This window comes from Geospiza fortis, unplaced genomic scaffold (assembly GCF_000277835.1).
Source record: "Geospiza fortis unplaced genomic scaffold, GeoFor_1.0 scaffold424, whole genome shotgun sequence".
NCBI lineage: Eukaryota > Metazoa > Chordata > Aves > Passeriformes > Thraupidae > Geospiza > Geospiza fortis.
The window spans coordinates 433911-457329 of NW_005054354.1; the positions used below are offsets into that span (position 1 = coordinate 433911).

The 23419-nt window shown below is 39.5% G+C and overlaps 1 protein-coding gene across 1 annotated transcript in view; it reads right to left on the reverse strand.

Annotated features, from left to right (window-relative positions):
- Nucleotides 1–23419, reverse strand: part of GRAMD4 (GRAM domain containing 4) — a 52530-nt gene that overhangs the window by 7454 nt on the left and 21657 nt on the right. The window contains 13 exon segments of the mRNA XM_031059029.1: nucleotides 2–20; nucleotides 478–625; nucleotides 4583–4737; nucleotides 5955–6064; nucleotides 6163–6206; nucleotides 7534–7605; nucleotides 8429–8477; nucleotides 9420–9511; nucleotides 11038–11129; nucleotides 12961–12986; nucleotides 13487–13619; nucleotides 15512–15573; nucleotides 22982–23102. Coding sequence (XP_030914889.1) covers nucleotides 2–20; nucleotides 478–625; nucleotides 4583–4737; nucleotides 5955–6064; nucleotides 6163–6206; nucleotides 7534–7605; nucleotides 8429–8477; nucleotides 9420–9511; nucleotides 11038–11129; nucleotides 12961–12986; nucleotides 13487–13619; nucleotides 15512–15573; nucleotides 22982–23102 — 1123 coding nt within the window.

The window sequence follows — 23419 nt, forward strand, 5'->3', positions numbered from 1 at the left end:
CCCCCAGCCATTTTCACACACTGAAAAAGGCACAACAAGAAATCTGACTTTAAGAAAAAGAGACTGGCACTATCCCCAACAGTCTCCTTATACAATAGAAAACACTGAATATTAAATGTCAGATAACTAAAAGTGCTTAGAAAGAAAAGCCTAAATCTTGTGTCCTAGACACCGTAACATCTGTTTTAACACTTATTTTGAAAAAAAAAAAGAAAATAAAACCACCCACACAATTATTCCCTTTAATTTGACTACTGGATTTGCATAACCATAAAAGGAACACCAGGCTGTGCAATCTTTCCAAGAGCTGCAAGGGTATGGAATGAAAGAGACCACCTCCATTCATCCTAATTTAAAGCAAGACCTTTAAATCAAAAGCTTACACCTACACAATGCACAGAAAAGGAATTCAACTTCAAATTATCCTTGGCTTTTTACGAAATATTCTACTAATGTAGCCTTCCTGTGGCATCATACCTGGCAAAGGACGTTCATTCTCTGGCAGGTTAAAAACTTCATGGAAATTTCCTCTCTTGGTGGTATGAAAACGACTTGTGTCTTCATCTTTGCTTATTCCAGTGGGGGCACTTGAGCCCACATAACTCCTGGCGGTTGCTGTTTGAAGCTGCAGAAAAAAAAATATTATTCCAAAATCTGAGCAGCAACATTTAAGCTACACTCCCAAAAATAATTTAGCTAACTACTCTTTCTAAAAAAAAAAAAATCAATAATGCAACAATTTTCATTAACTACTTCCCTAAATTAACTTCAGACTAGTGCACTATGCTGCTGCTAGAGCACAAGCCTCTAATATGCTACCTGAACATAACCTTTCAAAGTGCTGCCCTTTGATGGACACACTTTGCTGGGGTGAAGCACATGGTGCTAAATGCACCTATCTTAAAATACCATTTCTCTGCAGTAAAGGCTATGTCTCATTAGATACAGCTAAGTCACTGCAAACAGCTCCAATGACTGTAACTAGTGGGATTACTAACAGACAATATATTATCAATACTTGGCTTGTTTTCAAGAGATAAACAAAGTATTACTGCACAAAAGAAGTCAGAAAGAAAAAAGAGAAAAAAAAAGCCACACAGAACTGAATAAGCTCATTATGAATACAAATGCTGGAAATGAAAGGAAGTTTTCCACACTATGATCCATACCTTTTCATGCCCTGACAGCTAGCAGGAAAAGAAACAAACAACACAAATGTGACAGTGACAAAAGAAAAAAAGTGAAATCTATTTAACAGTATAATAAACAGAATAAAACATGAACTGAGTGGCACTGCAAGATTTTGCTCACAAACCAAGAGACTACACACAATGAATGCAATTAAAAAAGAGTTATGAGTGGTTAGAGCACACCAGTTCAATTTATTCAGGTTGCATTAGAAGCAGTGATCTTTTCTGTGCTTTGAAGTTGCACTGAATTTTCAGAGTGCTGACACATAAAACAAAATCTGAATGGTTGCTGGCATCTTCGGGAAGAAAAAAGGTAGTATGGAGTTCCTAAAACCATAGTACTTGAGTAAAATCTGCTTTTAATAGGGATTAAAAGTCACTGAGGACTGCTCTGGCAACAAGCCTTGCTTCTGGAAGGACAGCAGGCAGTTTCTTCTGGACAGCTCTTCCATTTTCATCTTGGTAGGGCACCACATGATTCCAAGAGCTGGCACTAGCAGCTCTGCTCTGAGCCCTCCCATGCACATGCAGTTAAACAAGTGGCAAACTGACAACCAGCCCAGGACTGAGCTCTTCTACTCTACAGCCCCAGTGCTGCTGAAGGCCAGGCAGCCTTCAGCTGCTTTTCTGTTACTCTGCACTAAATTGGCAGCACTCAACACCACACAGGATTTACACACTAAGCAAAGAAATCCAAAGGAAATGAAAACTTGTGAACTGCAATTGCTTACTAGAAACCAGACTGACAAAACAGGTACAGCAGAGGGCATCTGCCTTTTTAGGGCACCTGTAAGACAATGATGCCTCAGGGGAAAAAAATAAAGTTAACATGAACAGCAAATGGCTGATTGTAACTAATACCACTTCTGCAGTGCTGAGTCCCTGGAACCAAGGAAAATAACAGCTTCTTCAACAATCTGTGTGCAACTAAAGATGAAAAGAATTTTCTGAAGGCCTTCTTAGACAACCTATTTGGCTGCACATGCCCACAACCAGGTGAAGCACCATGGCCCAAAATACAAAAATTATCAAAGCAAGAGGTCTAATGCTATTTGTGCTGGAATAAGAACTATTTCTGCTCTCTGCTACAATGTTTCCTATCTACCTGCTACATAAAGAGATTAAAAAATGGAGTTTAAACTTCAGTACCATTACCCATCTGGTGGCTGAAAATATGAGCAGTTGTGCCCTTACTTCTAGTCCTGCCTAACACATGCAAATGTTTCCTCTTACCACTCAGGCTTGAGACAACCAATGGCCAACTACTAAGAGAAAAGCATTTCCATAAGCCTTAAATCTAACCCGAAGTGATTGGATTTGTAATGCTGGGAGAGTCCTGATTATCGTCTAAAAACATCAGCAACCTGGAGGTATTCCTTTCCACTTGATCTGCCATCAGCTTTTGACAAACAACCTTTACCCATCAGATACTGCTGTCAGGACTGCTCTCTAAGGACACAAGGTCAGAGTGTGGCACAGGCAATTAATATTGCATTGTGTCTAAGTTTACTCTGCCTTGTACACTGTTGAGTAATAAGAAGCCAAAGCAAATGCACACATGCTGGCACTACGTGTTTTGGGCTCTGCTTTTCCCACGAAAAAAAAAAATTTAAAACCTTCTTTGGTTTTTACCTTTTAGTACAAAAATCTCTTTTTCATACTATGAGGTTTGCAGAAATCTCTCAAGGGGTAAAAAAGTTTCTCTAAAATTACTGAGATGAAGTTAATGTGTTCAAAGGCATTTGGAAGCAGGTAATGCAGTCCTGCACATCCTTTCCAGGAAGACAAGCCAAGGCCACCAAGCCAGACCTGGTAGTACAAAACCCGTCTCTACTTGCAAAACTAAAACCATGAAGAAAAGCCAAAAGGAATCATTATTCTCTAAGTTTATGGACTCAAGTTCAACAATTCAGAATCTTTCCACCTCTGAGGCAGATTAGAGAGACTCAGCAATATGATGTCACAACTACCACAGTATGTGAAAGATAACCTGAAAGAGTGAGAAGCAAAGAAGTTTTTAAGATAATCTTCTGCAAGTAAGAGAAATACAGGCCATGGATGGCTTCATCCAAGTGCTTATTTACCCCTCTCATCCCTTGGAAAACAGGAACAGGAGACTCACTTTCTGTAAGAAACTGTCCTTGTCCACTTCCTTCTGAAATATTCAATTGTGCTGCAGTTATTTTACCACCCTCTGCTCCACAAGCCCCCAAACCCCAGATTTCCTCTTAATAACTGAGGGTTAATATCTTATCCCTTTTACTCTCCAGTTGTATACCCAGGCTGAATTACTGCTCAGTACTGCGCACTTCAGACAGTACTCAGACAGTACTCCATGAATGCAATTAGATATTGTGCTAAAAAGCATTAAGCAAATGCTAAAATGGCATTAGACTCAAGGTTTACTATACCTATTTTAATTTTTCAACTAACAAACATTAACAAATCCAGGGATATGGAAAACCCTGATTCAGTTACCATGTCAGGCCCCAAAAGAATTTGCCAAGATGCACAAAGCACAATACTTAGTGATTTAACTATGACATTCTTTAAAAAAAGAAAATGTACTTCTGGAGTATGACATGAAGTCATTTATCACCACTATGCTAAAAGGTCACCTAATACAAATAACCATGAGACATCATGTCTAAATATGTAAACTACCTTACTACCTTTGTAAGTGATTATCCCATTAGAAAGCTAATATACTTTAAAAAATGTAGTAAACTACCTTACTACCCTTGTAAGTGATTATACTTACAAAGTTAGCAAACTAATAATTTAAAACTATAAATAAATATACTACTATACTACTATAAAATAAGAAAAACTAATTTCTAAATTAGAAAGCTAATATACTTTTAAAAAGGTAGTAAACTACCATACTACCTTTGTAAGTGATTATCCCATTAGAAAGCCAATATACTATAATATTGCATATTATACTCAAGCCTTTATCTATTTTTTAACTGCACTTCATTTTAAATAAGTATGTAAATTTCCACTGAAAAAGGATGTCTAAGAATAGAGAAAGTAGATACAAAAATACTGTATTTGACAACAGAATTACACAGAATGTAGATTAAAGGAATTGGTATGAATATGGATGGTGTTATATTTGTGTGTTCAGCTTCATGATTCACAGTATATCTATGCATACATCCACATTTTTGATAACTGATCCCTTTCATACAAGAAACAGAATTCATAGAAGAACTGTAAATCTTGAAAATAAAAAAAAAAGGGATATTACAATCAACTAACATTGATTGTAACGATTTAATTAACCTTCTCTTTAATGTGCTCTAGTCACTGGAGAAAAGGAAAAGGGAGAAAGGGATCTGATTTTCAGAGGCTGAGAACACAGGGACAAAAAGATTCATTACCCTTACCCGTCTCGACACTGTAGCATTAGATCTTTCTTTGAGCTGAGGATCTGTCAGGAGGCTTATCCAGATGATATAAGGAGTATCATACTTAGCTCTTAGTCTGGGGCATCGTTTGAAGATAAAATCAATAAGGAAAAACTTGACTCCAGCATAGAGTCCTGAAAAAAAGGTCACTTCAGTTTGAATGCTGAAGAGGCATTAAGAACATCACTCTTTTGATCCTATTTTCAAAAGTTCACAAATGAAACAGAATTCTGTATATTTAGTCACAGTGTTAAAACTGTCACATTCTCCTAGGTTTACTATTTTGTTATTCTTCTTGCAACACCAGAAAATTATTTTTCTTTCCTTCCCATCCCCAGTTCTTTTAAACATTTACATAGCCACTATTATGCAGAAGAACATTTGAATAATTCAAACATATGTTCCTTATTACCAGAAGCATTCTGAAAACATTATATACTACCAAAACAAAAACACACACCAGAGCATTCAACTATGCAGCTCCTGCAAGAATTTCAATGGCAACAGAGGGCTCTCATGTACTACATAAACCTCTATCTTCCAGTCCCAACTCTTATACAAGTTATTTCCTTTTATTGTGCCATTCAATATGGGCTAAAATTCTCTCTCAAAACTTTACTGAGTGCAATTCAGATCTCCTAAGAATCAAACAATTCTTCCTCACACATCTAAATTCAATTGCTGTGGCAAGCAAACCTACATTTATGTTCAAGCTAACAAAATTTGAGGTTCAGTGCCACTAAAAGGAATACTAATTTGATTACATCATTAGTTTAATGAGAAAAAATTAGAATTCTTAGTTCACAGTACAGGGCTTCACACCATAACAAAGAGTCTCATGATGTAGTGAGAACTCTTTTTTCAATTCCCAGCTGAAACTGAGTATCTGTAACAGACCCACCCAGTCTGTCCGTTTTGTCCAGCCCATTCTCCAAGTTTTACCAGTAATCCCACTAATACTTTTATTTTTTTCCTACATTGTCATTTTTATGCCTCCTGTGCCATGCCACATATTTCATCTACGAGGATGTATGAGCAAAAAACCCTCAACATACAGGATTTTCCAGAAGCCTTGGAGCTGACAGTCTGAGAAGTTCTGCTAACAGCTCGTCATAGACTTCTCCTCTTCAAGAAGCAAAAGCATTATCCAGTCTTTTCCTATTATACACTGAGATGGTTTTCAAAATGGTCATGACAAATGATGCCAAGCACAATGAAAATATTTTAGAACACTGCATGATTTATTAATGCAGGTTTTCTCTCTTAAACTCTAAAATTCTCCCTCTAAAGATCATGTAAGTTTTAACCATTAAGTCTAGACCGTAACAGGTGAATTATTTATTGTGTTTACCCAATGCAAGCCCAATTATCCTGTAGGGCAAAAAGCAGGATGCAATAAAAGCTGCCCATAGAGCAATGTAGAGCTTCTGTGTTATTTCTGGCTGGACCCACATGAACAAGCTGAAAACAAAAAAGAAGCAAAATTTTATTTCCAGTGTTACAGATATTGGTCAAGTCTTGTTTTAAAAGGGAAGAAAATCTTACAAGAGATAACTTACTTTTTAAATTTCTCCAGTATGTCTGCCATCTTGCCAAAAAGGTTCTGCGTAAGAAGCAAAAGAATTAAAACCATGTCCTGCATTGTTTTGGGGTTTTTTGTCCACATAATGAAAACAAATAGCTTTCTGACTTTGTTGGTAAGCAATTCCCAGAAGTGACTTTTTTTAAACTAATTTTTAGCCATTTATGTACTTCACAACAGTAAATACAGAACAGAATAGCAATACATGATGACTTCCATCTCATTTAATCCTGTTCTGTAACTTTTGTTTGATCCTTACAAGTGAAGAAACTATTTGATCCCACTGTCATGACTGGAAAGCACTTACATTATTGCAAATATTTTAAATTAAGCTGTCAATCTAAGAGTAAAGAGCTTCTGTTAGTAAGTAACAGAACTGCAGGTCTCTTCAGACATTTTGAGTACTGAAATTTCAGGAAGTGGTAACTGAATTCATCAAAAGGACTATTAGCTTCTTGGAAACAGACCATTATCAGGTTTTATAATAAACCATTGGAGACAGCAAATTTCAACGAATTCCAAAAAATGGGGAGACAACTGACCCCTGCTCAGGACTCAGGCCATATTCTCTGACCAATCCTTACTGTCAGAGCACCTGAAAATTTCACCTTCCCAATAGATTTCCGAAGTTGTTCATATAGACAGACACCACCCCAGCAGGAGGAAGGAGCTGAGCAGCCACAGTCAGCAGGGAAGGTTAAAGCCCTTCTGACAGCAGCACAGCACCAAGCAGGGCACAAGGCTGCAGTCCAACTGCATGCTGCAGTCACTCAGCTGCTACCTCAGCCAGCTCAGGGAGCTGGGAGAAAACCTTCCTTCAGCCTCTGCAACACCAGCAGATCTCAAGGCTCGGAGCGGGTGGAGTTTTTTCAAACATGCTGTTTCAGAGATGAAGTGCAAACTGCTGAATTAACACAGCTAAACAGACCACAGCCTTCAGCTACATCTTAAAGGAACAGAGTCTCCTACATCAGTTCTATGACTAGCAGATTTGTGATATGGATCCACACTCCAGGACATTTTGAAGGTTCACCACCCAATCTACATTAACAGAAGCTTATATCGTATATAAGGTAGAAAACTGTGAGAACTTGCTGCTGCTCCCCTCCAGAGCTTGCTCAGAGCTGCAGTCAGAGAACCTCAACCCATTCTTTGAAGCATCATGCCATTTCAAAAACTCCAGGAATCTTACTGAGATCTCCACTGCTCACAGGTAAAGTTCCCTTTGCAGATGAAGTATTTCTTCTTTAAGCATTTGTTTTCACATGCTGCCTAACAACCTCCTTTGACCACCTGGAGCATGAACCCCCCTTGTTCCCAAGGAGGCAGCCAGAGAGCAGCACAGTACCTGAGCCTTCTGAGCCACATCCAGAACAAGCTGGAACTTTTCAGACACAGTCAGGTCCTCTTTTGGGTTCTCCTTAAGCAAGAAAGAGACAATCCATTGATTTGCAGCTCAGATAAAATGAATTTTACAAAACTTATCAGAACAAGGTGACCCCCCCCTCAACATTCTTAGCAATACCCATCTCACTTTTAATTGTCTCTACATTTACCATTTTCCTCCCTTGTTTCAGAGCTATCTTTTATGTCTTTCAGCGCTGGTTATTTTTATTTTTCAATGCTTTGGGGGGCTCACAGGAGACTTTATCTATAACTATCTGAAAGGAGGCTGTAATGAGGTGGGAGGTCAGTCTTCTCTCCCAGGTAACAAGGGACAGACCAAGAGGAAACGGCCTCAAACTTTGCCAGGAGAGATGCAGATTGGCTATTCAGAAATATTGGTTCATTAAAAGGGTTGTCAAGCCTTGAAACAGGCTGCCCAGGGAAGTGGAGTCACTATCCCTGGAAGTATTTAAATGACACTTAGATCTGTCACTTAGGGATGTGTACCCAGACCCAGTGATGGGGTGGCAATGCTGAGTTAACAGATGGACTTGATGTTCTTAAAGAAAACAGAATGCAAGACTTCTTGAAGATCCCACAGGATCTAATTTGGCCCAAGCTGACAAATTAAAATTCATTTCAGAAATGTGTTTTAAGTTTGGAATATTTTAGGGTGAAGCATCTGAACCCAAGAGTGCTGTTACTAAAGACTTTTAAATTACAAGAGAAAGAAAAAAAATGTAGTGTCTTCACTTGCAGCTTGCTCTTCCTTCCTTTCCAGCCACCCACACAAACACAAAGGTTTAAAGGTGCAATTTTTTCTGCAGGCATACAGGGGAAGCTGATCAAAGACCTACCATCTGTTCAGAAACTTCAGGCACAATGCTCCACTGTATCCTCCAACCCCTAGGAATGATGGAAATAGTTAAAGAGACCAAGAACTCCATCCATCAACATGGCTTATTTGTAAAAGGTTAAAAAGCAGTTTTCTGCAATAAGCACTTATGGCTTAAGAGCAAATAATATAATCCCCAAATTAACAAAGAACCCACAATATAGCAGAAGCACAAGTGGCCAACAACAGCCAGCTTTAAAAATATTAGTTAAGTAGATACTAAACAGAATCACTACTTTTGGGTTTTACAACAAAACTTAATGGTGTGCATGGAGTAAAGGATTAGGAATATTTTTCTCTTATTTTTTCATGTGAAGAAAATTACATCAACTTATTCAGAAACCTATTTGCTACCAGCAATTTCCAGGGAATACAATGTCAAACAGAAAGTATCAATTAAGAAGTCAGAAAAATAGTTTACAATATGCACATTAAGGTCCTCTACACCATTTTAAGGTGTGTTAAAAAAAATTAATTAAAACAAACACCCAGACTTAATTTTTAGAAGAGACTGACTTTACAACTGGAAGATACTTTGGATAAAGTAATTCAAGGACTATGGAAAAAGGCAAAACTGCCATTTTAGGCCTAGGTGAACATTCTCTGCTGGGAAAAATAGCAAGCTTCAATACTGAAGGTGATGTTCTTCAAGTACTCTAAACATTGCAGAATTAGAAATATTAGAATTTCAGTGTGCTGAGGGATTTGTCTGAGAGAATGCAACATTGTTTATGATGACCCAAGCCACAGGATACAAAGATAATTCCCAATAATAGTAAAAGATTATAGAAACTAAGCAATGACCCTTAGGATATTTGAGTTTGAATTTCCCTGTGTTTAATGTAACTCACAATAGTAGCAAAGGTAGCAGTTTATAACTCAGTGCAAGGATAACAAAACATCTTTCAAACAAAGCATTACTTAAGAGAGTAAGCTAGTATTTATGCAAATACCTGGCTATGAGGTAATTTAGGGATAACCTCAAAATTGCTAAAAATAAGAACATAGGAATGGCCCAGCCATGCCATACAGCATTGATGTAAATCTGCAGATTAAGAAGAAAAAACAAAGAGAGATGCGGATTACAAACTGGGGTACAGTGAGTTACATGAAATACCACTTCCCACTGTGCTCTTGGGCTCAGAACCATGCAATTCATATTAAAAAATAATAATAAATTTTAGCCACTCTGTAATTGACAATGGCCCCACACTCAGGAATGCAAAATCAAAACTAAGAATGAACCAGATCTCCAAAGATGACACTTCACTAGTTCTCAGCTGCCCCAGAGAGAGTATTTAGTGTTTTCAACACTACAATTACTTCAAGCGGTAGGAGGAAAAAAACAGAAGAGGTAAACCCTCAAGTCTGTGAATCTGCTACATGACCATGATATGGCCAGCAATGGCACAGAAGCCATGGGATAGAAGTGGAGTTAAAGCAATTAGCTCCATACTGGGCAACACGATAAACTCTCACTCTATTATTTCAGGTCAATTAAATCCCAAATTTTTACCACAACTAAAAAGATTGAAGGAAAACAGGTTTTATTTTATGTAAAAAGTACAAACACAAAAAGCTTCAAAAGGTATTCTGTACCCAGCTTCTGAAAACAGAGACTAGAGTCTCTGTGAGAGACATTAAGGTTTTTACTGATAACCCCAAAGTGAAACATTGCTCTGGCTCCCAGGTCCCAGAGCGTTCAAAAAAACCAGCTCAAGTTTCTTTTTTCAGTTTTTATCTGAAATATGGGCTTACCAGGTGAGGCAAGAGAAAAATCAGCAGATATGGAGAAGGGACAGACAGAGGGCACTGGGAGGGAAGTCTCCTCCTCAAAATTCATTCAGCTGTGCCATGCAAAATGGCAGAAGGTCTATAACTTACAGGGAGATATTATTTAACAAAAGGTGTGTGACACTTTCACCACACAGCTACTGCCAATTCCTTTGACAGAAATTCATTTCATATACACTATGACCAAAAGAATTTAGATAATTTAATTAACAATAGGAGGAAGGAAAACAAATCATAACTCCACTAGACACTTTTGTCTCTTGGCATCCAAACCTCATTAAGATAGCATAGAAATGCTTGAACTTAGCTCACAGACCTGATGTTTGCACTTGGATTCTTACTGAAATCAAAGCATTTTGCCTCTCATCAGTATGATCCTATCAAATGGCAAAGAGCCCTGATGGGGACAATCAAATGCAACCACTATCAGCATTTCAGCCCTAGACAAGAAGAAACTTTGCAGAGCCTGAAGTAACCATTGAATTACCAGATCTGGGAGATGAGAAACAAGAAAGGAGTGAACAACACCCAGACAGTTCTAAGTTATTTTAACAATTACAAAGCTGGGCTAGAAGAGACCCTGGAAACACAATTTAACTGGTTTTATATATAACAAAAGTGACCACTACTGTTATTTTGTGTCAAATTAAATTGCACTTTTTGATTTGACTTGAACTGTAGCACAATCCCTACTCAGATATGGCAGTTTCAAAGAATTTCAGCAAATAATGTATTTTTTCAAGTTCTTACTACTCCTGGAGGAGTAGGATAACTTACAATAAAGGCAATAGCAGAAGTGTAGATAGAATACCAGTCTAATAAGGCAGAAAGATTCTTCACAAAATTTGTAACAGGTTTGGCACCTCTCTCTAGATGGAAGTTGAGAAAAAACACAGCATTAGAATTAGCTGGGAGTGGTTAAATCACTTTTAAATTACAAACAATCAAATTAGAAAACTACAGGAATATTCATGACATGTAATGATAAAAAGGCTTATCCAAATGAAAAAAATTAAACCCATCAATGTAATTGAACAATTAAAGAATGCATTTCCAAAAAATGAAGTGTTATCCAAGACAAAGATTACATCTCAACTCTTAAGTATAGACAAAGGAAAAAAAATAACATCATTTATAAGGGTACCCTGGATGCTAAAAGCAGCTTGTTCTCAGCCATGTTCACACCACCCCAAAGACCACTGTACAGGTCAGTTTGTCTCACTGTAAAGCAATGTACATTAACCTGACTGAATTACAAGCCACCAAGGAACAACCCAGAATCACAGAATCATTTAGGTGGGAAAAAACCTTTATGATCATCATCGTGTCTGACCATTAACCCAGCATGGCCAAATCCACCACTCAACCATGCCCCTAAATGATTTTTTCTGCAGAGTCTTCCCACCCACCATCACATCAACACTGCTATCCAAGTTGGTGTCATTGCAGACTGACAGGGAGCACTCCATGCTGCTGTCCAGATCATTGATAGAGATATTGAACAGGACAGGCCCCAGTACTGAGCCCTGGGAACACCACTTGTGAGCAGGTGGATGTAGCTCCATCCCCCACCACCCTCTGGGCCTGGCCATCAGCCAGTTTTCTCCCCAGCAAAGGTGCACCTGCCCAAGCCATGATCAGCCACTTTCTTCAGGGAATGCCGTGGGAAACAGCATCAAAGGCTTTACTACAGCCCAGGCAGACAACATCCAGAGCCCTTCCCTCCCTTGCTCTGCTTCACCAGCCAGATTAAAGCCAGGCTGGATCTCTTGGCTATGTCTCTGCAGGAAGCAGCACCTGAGTCTCTGCAGGACTCTCCCCACTTTGCTGCTTACTCTTCCTAAGCCAAGCAACCCAGCAGATGACTCCCTGAAGAAGTCTGTGTGCCACTCTGCAGACTCTGGTCTGGCTGTCACTGCATGGGAGACTGACCTGTGTGGGAGAGGCCCACACACAGGCACACCCAGCCAGCAAGAGCAAGAGCAGCTCTTCCTCAGCTCCCTAAAACCCTCTTATCCTTTTCACTACTTGGGCAAACTAGCTGGGGAACACAAGGAAACAGGAGAGGGCTGCTGCAAGGCCACCAAGGTCCCTGTTGCACCACACCAGTTTTGCTTTTCCTGATGAGAAGAATGATGATACCTCCTGCACAGAGAGCCTCAGAAGCTCTCACTCTCTTTTGCAGTAGAACTCACAACTTTTCAAGTCTTTCTTCAAGAGAGCCTCAGAACTGCTGTCCCACTTTGTTTGGCTTGAGACTGAGCTATCCTAAACACACTTCCTATGTGAAGTAATTAAGCACTGGATTTCCTTAAGCATCAGCAGCACAACCAAAGCAGCAGATGAAGAAGTGGAAGGGCACACCCAAGGCACTGGAAGAGCTCATGGACTCAAGTGCTGCTTCCACCTGCTCTGCTGCAGCAGCCTACACCAAGCCCATAAAGAAGATTAAGACTTGAAAGACTGGAAATCACTGGTGACAACAACACTCTGGAGAGCTCTGAGTCAGGCTACTTGGACAACAGTGATCTAGATTTTGTGGCTAACCTAGTGGAAGTTAGGAACCACCCAGAATTTAACTTTAATGCTATTTTTCAAAAGGTATTCTGAAGGCAATGCAGGTACACCACTGACAACAAGCCACAAGTATTCTCCCAAACAAAACCAGAACACAACGAACAAACTACTCCATATACTTACTTAATCTTCTCATATTTTCAGTCAACCTGAAAAATAATAGATAAAAGCAACTTGTTAAATAGACAACTAGTGCACACTTGTGTACATTTGATCCTCGAAATACTCTTCACACTTATAAACTATAAGCCTTTATTCTTGCCTTTATTCTTGCCTATTCTTTATAATTTCTTGCTACAAAATGTGTTTCTACTAATACAGTCTACCTTGCATCAGACTGAGAACTGAAGTTTAAAAGCTCTCCAGCCTAACTAAGGCTTTGCTCGCTGTTTCTGGGAGGTATATGACAAAACCTGGTAAAGAATACAAATCTTATTTTATTTCATACAGCAGATAAACTTAAAATCTCATGTTTTGTCCAAAGCAGTCACAAAACTTTTGAGGTAGTTCTGTACTTTTGGTGTTATTATTTGTTATTGAAACACTTGCTCAAACCATGCAAAAGGCTGGTTAAAAAGAAAAAAAAAGTGAGAAGAAAAGTAACTTGTAAAGGCATCAAGAATTTCTCAAAATGACATTAGGGATTTACCTTCTAGCACTAAGTGGCTCTTCTGTTTCCACTGTATTCTCTTCTGGCTGAAATCTGAAGTCCTCAACATACTCCCCAAATTTATCACAAAACCACTTGTGGAGTCTTGAGGAGACTGTGTGACTGCTCTTATCTGTAAAAAAGAAGCACTAAGTATCAGGATAATGCTAGAAGACACCTTTATCCAATGCCAGCCCATTCCCACACACCCTGTTTTGTTGGGAAGCACACTTGGCACAGCTTCCCCATCCTTCACCAACACTCTTTGTGGAAACTTGCAATTTACTTCTGCCATTGCACAGGAACCCAACTGCATTAAATTGGTAAAATAAAACTAAAAGTGATTCCTGCATTGCTCTTAGGACAGTACATGGAAACATCTTATTACCCAAAGTATAAAGAGTAAAACATCCTAACAAACAGTAATTTTTAGCAAACACAGTAAAAACATCTTCTGGTTTCTGACTTCTGTAAATGAAAGTCTGATGTAAATCTCAGTGCTCCCCGTTGTATTGAAGGGTCACCTTGAGAAAAGCAAGTGCAAAGCAAAACACTGCTGAGTAGAGAGCTGGACAACCCCCCTGCAGCCACAGGGATTTGACAGGAAAGGCAGGTGGAAACATAAGCGAGATTCTGCTAGAGGCATTTTCACTTCCACTTTCCAACCACTGATAGTTCATAAAGATTGTGTGTGTGTGTCTTCATAGAGCTATACAAAAAAAGCACTGAGTTTCTTTTTTTCTAAAGTCAGCCTTCAGAAATTATGCTGCATATACCAGTTTCTATATATGGAATATACAGTCATAATGCTACCTGGGAAGTCTTACAGCAAAAAAATGAAGTGATGCACACTTTCTTTACGTCAGTTTCAGTGGAAAAATAACATAATATAGGGGTACATGGCAATAAAGTCAGGCTAAAAGCCTTAAGGCACTGCAAGTGAGAACAAAAGAATCACCTGTAACTCACAAAATTGTGGTCTAGAAGGAACAGACAGACTATTTGGAAACATAGCTCAATACAGCAATGTCACCAAGAGGATACTGGTCATAATTACTCCATGACCAAATTTAGTACAGAATTCCATTAAATTAATATATGATTAAACAGAGGCATGGAAGATTCATCAGCCAATTACAACAGCCAAAAAGATGCATTTAAGCTCGTGAGAAAAAGCCACTGGTGCTCAGAAATTTGAATCAAACCACTTATTAATGATTTACAATAAAATCTAGAAAAACAAGGAATCTAGTGACTGTTTACAGCTGGGACAACACTTCCATTTGAGAATAAAAATATGAAGTAGCTTCCCACATGCTAATACTTCAGAAAATACTGAGAAAGAAATTTTGACAAGAGGAAAAAAATGTCAGGTTGTAGCTCACATAACAGAAAGCACTGACACTATGGAAGTACAGGAGGGGAAATTTCAGATTTAGTTGACAGATTTAAAAGCCTAAATCTCGATCACAAGCTGTAGGAAGTGAAGTAAAAGTGTACTAAAAGATTAAGAATTTGACTGTTGCCTTAGTTATTTCATACATCAGTAGTACATTATTGAATTCATAATTAGCATCAGCTTGAGAAATGGCAGTGTAGGTGTCCAACAAATTAATAACTCTTAGTCTTACTCCTTCACTAGAACGTCTCTTTCTTTAGATGAAGGAAGTAGTAATATGATCAGTGGCATAACAGACCTTCTGCAATTGAGAACAAAACAGAACATTTTTTCTATGTATTACACCTGTTTTCTGGTAAGTCAAGGATCAGCAAGGCATGCCAGAATGATGCAGTGAGCCAATAGGTTTCATTACATACCTAAAGGCCTTACAATACACAATAAATTCCTTGCTCAGGTATGCTAAGTCAACTACAAAAAGTAAATGCAGAATCATGTACAGAGAGAGAAGTTGCTTGAATTGTCATTTACAAAAAGCTTCTTCAGAAGCAAGATGTGATCTTCTAAGGATCTTAAAAAAAAAATCCAACTGAACTAAGTGCTGTTAGAGATCTGACCAAGCTCACCTGTTCCATTGGCTTGTGCCTGTGGCTTTGCAGGTTGCTGAGCTGCAGGCACCTCTTCTGCCCTACAAAGAAAACAGAAACAATGTGAAATGTTACAGAGGAAGAATTTATTTCCTTTTGGGTAAAGGAAACACCAGAACCTCCATGGTTTCCATATCTGAGATTATACAACCATGACAAAAGAAAACCCAGTTTACACCCTTTCACAAGACTCAAAATATTCACTGCACTTGGGATCCTGGGAAATGCCACCCACTGTAAGGTGGCATTTAGCCATTCCTGTCACCAACAGCTCCACTTCATCTTACAACTGCTCTACAATGTAGTATTAAATTTCTTGCATTATTTATGCCTTTGTGTGGTATATTCATTGCAATGCCTGCCAGGAAAATTCTTCAGAGCCATGACTTTTCCCACAGCAATAAATTAAAAGGGATTCTATATCACAAGTTGCTAACCACAGCAGCAGAACAAAACCACAATTTAACACACAAATCTTGAATCCTGCCATTGCTACTAGGGTCAAACAACTTCACAAGAGGAACAGGTGTTAAGAATGATCTAAAATGTTATGTTGTAAACTCTCAAAATACACAGATCACAACCAATCTGAAGAATAACTTGAGAAATTCAAATAGCCTGAAAAACTGCAACAAAAATGTTCTAAAAATATATGTCAAGTAGCTGGCATCATTGGTCTCACCTTTCAAAATTACTCAAGAATATTCTCATCCATTAAAAGTGAACAGATTTTTTAAAATACAAATGCTTTTGGCATTCTGTACATGTGCAAGGCTTCAAATTACATTTGTACACAGCCTCCAACTGCCAACCTGTGTTGAGAATACTTCAGGCTTCAGTCCCAGAGTCTTCATTCATCCATGCAGATATCATACAGAAAGATTTTTCTAAGGAAGCAGGAGCTTTGACAACCTAGCAGCAGCCACAGCAAGCTTTACTTGACAGGGAGCTGTATGATTGAAAAGATTACTTCTTGAAATAAAAGTGTCAGTTGTGCAATTTCACGATCACTCATTTATCAGGCAATGTAAGCATTTTCAAATGTTCCTTTCATCTTTTGCTCCTCAGAAGGGGAATCAAGTAAAACATGGTCAGCAAATGAAGAGCAAGAAGAGGGATCGCACTGCAATGGGCAGATTGCAGCAATACAGATGGACATACAGTCCTCTCTCCTGCTGTTCCTCTAGAAAGGACATTAGGAAAAGATGTCACTGTACTGCCTGCACATGGAAAAGGTCATTACTACTGCTGCTCAACATGACCATACATCAATGAACATGATGGAGAAACTACAGAACTTGTTACCTCCTTTCCTTCCTAAGCATTCCCAATCCTTAATGAGTTTTCCACATCCTTGTTCATTTCTAAAAAGAACATTTAGAAGTAATTTACTGATTTATGAATTAGATCTCAACATTTATTGGTGTTAATGAGCTGAAATCAATGGGTTTTGCTTTGAAAGACACTTGCTTTCACGATTCGTCAGGACTTTTCCCCATGGCTTCTGTATTTGCAGCAGAAAGTCCTTTTGAAAGTCACCTGAAATGTCATCAGTTTTTTTCTTTAGCTAAACTTTAACTTTGCTTCCTGTGCCATTTTAGCCCAATTTCTATATAAATCACAGATTCCTCACCTAAAAACTCCTCCTATCCTTGCTTCTTCTCCCATACCCTTGCATCTCCTCCATTTCCAGCTCTCAAAAGACAGACAGCAATAAACATGATCAAATTTGCACCAACTCTCATACAGTGGTATCTTGTTTTCCTCTACCAGCCACACATCAGATGGTTACACCACATATTGAGCATTTCAGCTGAAATCTGTCATTTGGGCTGTTTCACTGAAGCTGAAGCCACATTTAGGTGGAAAGGAGGTGGTCATTAACAAGCAGGCACGAGCCAGTTACTCAGCCCATTCCAGCTGTGTGGAGGCACTGACTGGGGTGGTGTCACACCAGAACTCCTGGGACAGAGCCAAGAGGAGATCCCACCACTGTCAGCTGTCAGAGTCTTCAGGCTGGGTCTTCCTTTGACATGCTGGGATGTATTTTCAAAAGCAGCACAGTGTCATTACTCCCCATGTTTCTCAGGCAAAAAATCAAGAAAATCTCACCAAGAAGTAGCTCTGTAGAGCAGCCTTACTGGGCTCCATCAGGAGCACATGACAGTTGGCTTTGGCCCTTCTTGGTGCTTTTGTTTCATTTTTCTGGCAATGTCTTACTTGCCATCTGCCTGTTACTTCTTCCCCATGAAGAACCTGACCTTTACGAACCATCAGGTTAATGACAGCTCATTACTGCACCTGTGAATCAGGTTATAATTAGCCACTTCAGACAGATCTGTGACAGGAAGCTCAGAATTCATTGTTTGGGCTTGCACACCTACTGGGAAGTTCAATTGCAAAACTAGGTCATGTTGAACCATCTTGTTCATCAAAACCACTGACAGAGGGAAGAAATTATCTTTCCAGGTTTCTGAACCACTCTTCATGCTAGAGATAATTTAAAAGGCTGAAAAACATAAACAGTCCCCAGAACAACAGTGTGTTCCTATGTGGGCTTCCTAACAGCAGCCTGAACCTAAGAACACAAGCTGCATTAATTCCCCTTGGACACACTTTCCACCCAGAAAAAGGGTGTAACTGGTAACACCAACACATCCCCAACATGAAGCTAGGTCATCTTTATGCAACTAGAGATTGCAGCCATTTAAAGCACAGGCTGTTTGAAACAGATAAGAGCAACCTCAGACACTGGAGGAGACAAACACAAACTGTCTTATTTGTTTATCTCTCTTTTAATATACTGAGGCCAGGGAAGCATCAATATTAATGAATATTAGAGCTGTTCATGACCAGGACACATGCACCTCTCAAAAGCAGCTAGCACACTCTGATGCAGTGTCCATTCAGTGCTGCCCCACAGAACAGCACCAAGTGTTATTTCATTATTTAGTTGCAAGCATAACACAAAAGTTAAGGGAACCTTGACACTGAAGACCATTTCCCTAAAATAAACATTTTTGTTTGTGCATATTAGGCCCTGAATACAGCTGTAAGTTGAGATGTCTGTGAATGAACAGACTGCCCCAAAAAACAGGATGCAGACAATAATTGCTGGACAAGAGGTGCAGTCACTGCCATGATGTTCTCAGACATATTCAAAGCAATTTTCCCACAGGCTAACTCCAAGTTCACAAGCAACCCACCACCAGTTTTTCAACCACTGTTGTAAAAGATACTCAAGGCTGTTCACACTTTTCCTACTGCTCAAAGCAACCTGAATATGTGTGTATTTCCATCAAAAGCACATTCCAACCTCATACATGCATAAATAAGCAGGTATTTTCTTAGCCTAGTTTAAAAACATATCTTTCAGGTATGCATGGCTTCTTACTCTGAAGAGCTGTTAAAAAACCAAGTTAAATACTTCTCATGTTTTCCATCTCCTTCCATTAAAATACACCAAACATTTCAGAAGCCCTTGCTATTCTCATCTACAATGAAGGAATAATGATTTATGCAGAAGCATCGTCTGTTTGGTCCTTGTAAAAGTAGTTCACAATGGAACTAATAACAAGGTGTGCTGCATAAGTCACAAGCTGCTGGTAAGTGGTGTTGCAAAACTTTTTGTTATTTTTCTTTTCTGCATGACTGTAGCTCACAATTTGGAAATATGGCAGTTACAGCTCACACAAACTATTCCAGATTATTTATGCATCATTCTACTTGCAATATGTCATAAGCTTCAGCTGCCCTACCAAATGCTGGGATGTTCTGAAATGTATCTGTGGAAAACTTCAGCTAAGGCCACTGTATTTCTGAATAATCAGATATTCAAACAATAAACACCAACACAAACAAAAGCACCAAAAATCCTCTTCTTCCACTCTAGTCTCTTCCCTGTGCACAACTGTGATCTCAATGAAGAAAGCCCATGTTCTTCACTAGAAAAAAAAAATTAGATTTTGAACTTGTTTTCTCCTTGCCAAACATTTTTTATCATGTTTTATATTGATACATGTATTATCTGCCTCACAAATACTTTTGAATACTGCAACTTTTAAAATAATTTCTTTCTTATACCAGAGCACAGTTTGATTTTCATTAGCATTAGTTTACTTCTGCAAGCAAAAAGAACAGTATATGAAAAGCCCAGCCTTCAACTAAGTTCCACAAAGCTGCTCCCTCCCCTACCAGGGGACATATGAATCTCTATTTTAAAACTGCTAACAATAACCTTAGAAGCAGGGTGAATTTGACATAACCAGACAGAACTTGCTGCAGTTACTTTGCTTAACAAAATTAAATTTCCATCAGGCATAAATATGGGCTATTATATATTTTACTACGCAAACATTTCCCCTATAGTCCTAATAAAAGTATTTTTAAATGTCCACAATGACGTGTAAAATACAGTAAGCAGTGAAGAATTTCACACAATGAAGTACAAGTTAAGGAAAAATCATGGGCAAACAAATTGTTCTCCTCCTGGGTAGAAACCAAAAAAATTTCAAAGTCTTATTTTGTTGTCACCTTATGCATCCTGCCTGTCACAAAGAGGTCGAAATGGTAGTAAGGCCAGTTAGAAAAACACTTTGGTAGAGAGGATAATTGGCTGAATGTAATCCCCAAGTGCAATACCCAAGCTGACAGGACTAATGCAATCCTTAGGGTATCTAAATAGCACCCAGGGAGCCATGTCACCCTACCTTAATTTAGCAATGTCACTCCTGCTAGAGGTTTGCTGCTGTTCACAACCCAACAAGGTACAGATGTCAACACAAATATTGATAAACAAAGGCTGTCCATCTCTTTTCTCTGTAAAACCTGTGCTGATAAGCTGCAGCGCGCCAGATGAGACTCTGAGTCAGCCTTATTATTGTGAAACAGAGTGGAATGATGAATACCATCGTGCAGAAGCAGAGAGCTCCTCATCCTCCTCCAGGACTCACAGCCATGAGGAGATCCCTGTCCCCCTTCTCTGTGCATGACCTGGAGTGCAGGCACAGCCCTTGGGACAAAGCTGTGCCAGCTCTACAGACAAGCACGAGGAATTTGCATCTCAAGCAACTCCTTCAAGGCAGCAAGTCACAGGTGAGAAATGATCCTTTCCTGAAGCATCAGTTTCATCTTCCAAGAGCAGAGAACAAGGCTCAGTGCTCTGTACAGCTGTCACTGTGCCAACTGATACTCTCAGCACACAACAAGCTCAAGGTTCTCCTCCTCAGCTGTCCACTCTATCAGGAAATACCAGTCCAGACACACAGCCAGACCAACCAGCACGGGTAATAAAAATGCACTCTCACATCCCAGCTGTAAGAGCAACTTTAAAATGTCACTCAAAAAAAGTCCAGATCACAGCAGTCTGGGCCACCTTCCCACTGCACAGCTGTGGTGCTGGTTGGGAACCAGACTGTTCCACAAGGACCTTCGAGAGCCCCTTCTAAGCTGACTTGGCAGCACAGGTCAAAGACTTCACATAGACCAACGCTGCACAGAACCAGCGATTTTGGAAAACCACCACTGTGAAATATCACCTGAAAAAATCCCACTGTAGTGAGAATAAGAGGGAAGGCCTCATCTATCTTTTATCTAAAGCCTTGGCGCACCAACACTGAATACTGCTCAAAGTCTTCAAACAGGTAAAGAATGGCAACTGAATTGATGAAGGGGATGGAGTATCTTAAAGAGACAGTGGAAAAGCTGGAACTCTTTAGTCTGGAGAGAATGTAGGAGAAGAAAGGACTCATTAAGGATGGCAAATAAACTGAATGCTAAACAGTAATTCACCATTTCTTACAATTCTGTAACTATGGGGCACTTCTTGAAACCACTATAAAATCTGTTAAAAAGGAAAGCAAATAAAATGTTTCTTTAGAGTTAAGAGGGGACTTCTGTAATGTGTTGTCTCCATAGTTTCCAGAAGAAGATAGCTCCAGCAATTACCAGTGTTAAATAAATTCATGGGTAACAGAGACTGAAGCGAAAGACAGCAATGTACCTTCTGACACCCGTAAATAGAGTGTATGTGTATGCTCACAATGAGTGGTAGAGGGAACAGGGACTGTTTAGCCTGGAGAAAAGGAGGCTCAGGGGAGATCTCACTGCTGTCCACACCTGCCTGAAAGGAGGTTGTAGCCAGGTGGGGGACAGCCTCTTCTCCCAGGTAACAAGCTATAGGACAAGAAGAAATTACCTCAAGTTGCACCAGGGAGTTTTAGACTTGGTATTAGGAAAAATTCCTTCACCAAAAGGGTTCTCAAGCACTGGAACAAGCTACCAAAGGATGTGCTTGAGTCACCATCCCTGAGGAATTTAAGACATGTAGATGTGGCTCTGGACTGCATGGTTTAGTGGTGGCCTCGGCAGTGCTGGGTTAATGGTTGGACTTGATGGTCCTAAAGGTCTTTTCCAAATGAAATAATTCTATGATTCCATGGGAGCAGCAGGCAGACAGAGAACAGAAAGAAAGCAGGCCCACATGTTTCCTATAAATAGCTCCTACTTCCATTGCTACCAGTGCATGTGGACTGGCCTGAGAGGGAACGTATTTTTACACCTGAGTACAGTTTCAAGTGGGAGGCTGGGAAGAATTTGCATGGCATTGGGAAATTGCTTATCCAAGCAAAACATTTTGCCTGTCTGCTCTTGCTTGTCACCTCTAAGTAAGTGGCAGTGCTTAGCACACGATCACCAACTCGGCCTGCACTGTCTCCTGATGACAGCACTGGGTGGTGAGCCACAGATGCTGCTGCTCAGCCCAGTAATCTCAGCTCCTGCTGGGGAAGGTACAACAGGCAGCTACACACACAAGGGGTCTAGAACAACCAGCCCCAAGCAACTGCTGTGGTCTGAAGATCTATGTAGCTAAGCAGAGTAAGGAGAGACTAATCAAATGTGATGCTTTGCATCATCAAGATGGGTGCCCTCGAGGCTGAAAGGACCTCTGAGCATGGGGAGGTGTTTCCATCTGTCACTGCAGTGGCAAGAAAGGCTCAAATTCCAGTTACATGCATTTAGGGCTTCGCTGTGGCACTGGGACATCCTTGCTGCTGTTAGAATAAGAGTAACAAAGATTGGACAGTCTGGAGAAGACATGGGTTTTGAGAAGGATCAGCATATGCAATGGAAGGCTCTGGCATTCAGTGGCTCCAGGAAAGCAAGACCCCAGAGGGAGGGCATCAGAAGAGGTGAAATGAAAAATATCTCAGCTAGAAAGGGTCATGGCCATTTCTATAGGTACAGCAGCATGTATGGTCAAGTAACTTATATGTACATGGATGTTAATGATGTAATTTTACAGGACAACATAGACAGCTGCTCTCTCTGTGACCAGTAATTTATTTTAAGAGCACCTAGGCTGGAAACATATGCTTTTACCAGCACTTCCCAGAGAGAGACAGAGATCTCAAGTGGCTTTCAGTTCTACAGTGAACATGCTTCTCTTACCTTGCTTTAAGTACTTCATTGACTCTTTGTTCTAGTTCTAATCTCCTCTGCCGTTCCTTTTCTAGCTCCTGCCTTAATGTTTCAGCGTTTGTTTCTTCTCTCAGCTTCCTGAGCTCCTCCTCTGTTAATTAAAGAAGAAGATAAAGATTTAGTTACCCTAAAGTATTTCTAAAAGAAATTTTAAAATCTACTTATGACAGATTCAGTATGGGGGATTTTTTTTAGCTATGCTATACCAAATATGTTCACCAGAAAAAAAAAAAACAACCAAGTATTCAAGGGCTAGACAGACTTCATAAAAAGTACACAGCTGTATCAAGTACAAAATGTTTCATTACAGTTGTTAAGCAAGGAGGAAAATAGCTCCAAAGTTTTCTTTTCAAGATGCAAAATAAGGCCTTGGTACAAGCTATCTTTACTTAAATATGACATACTCTT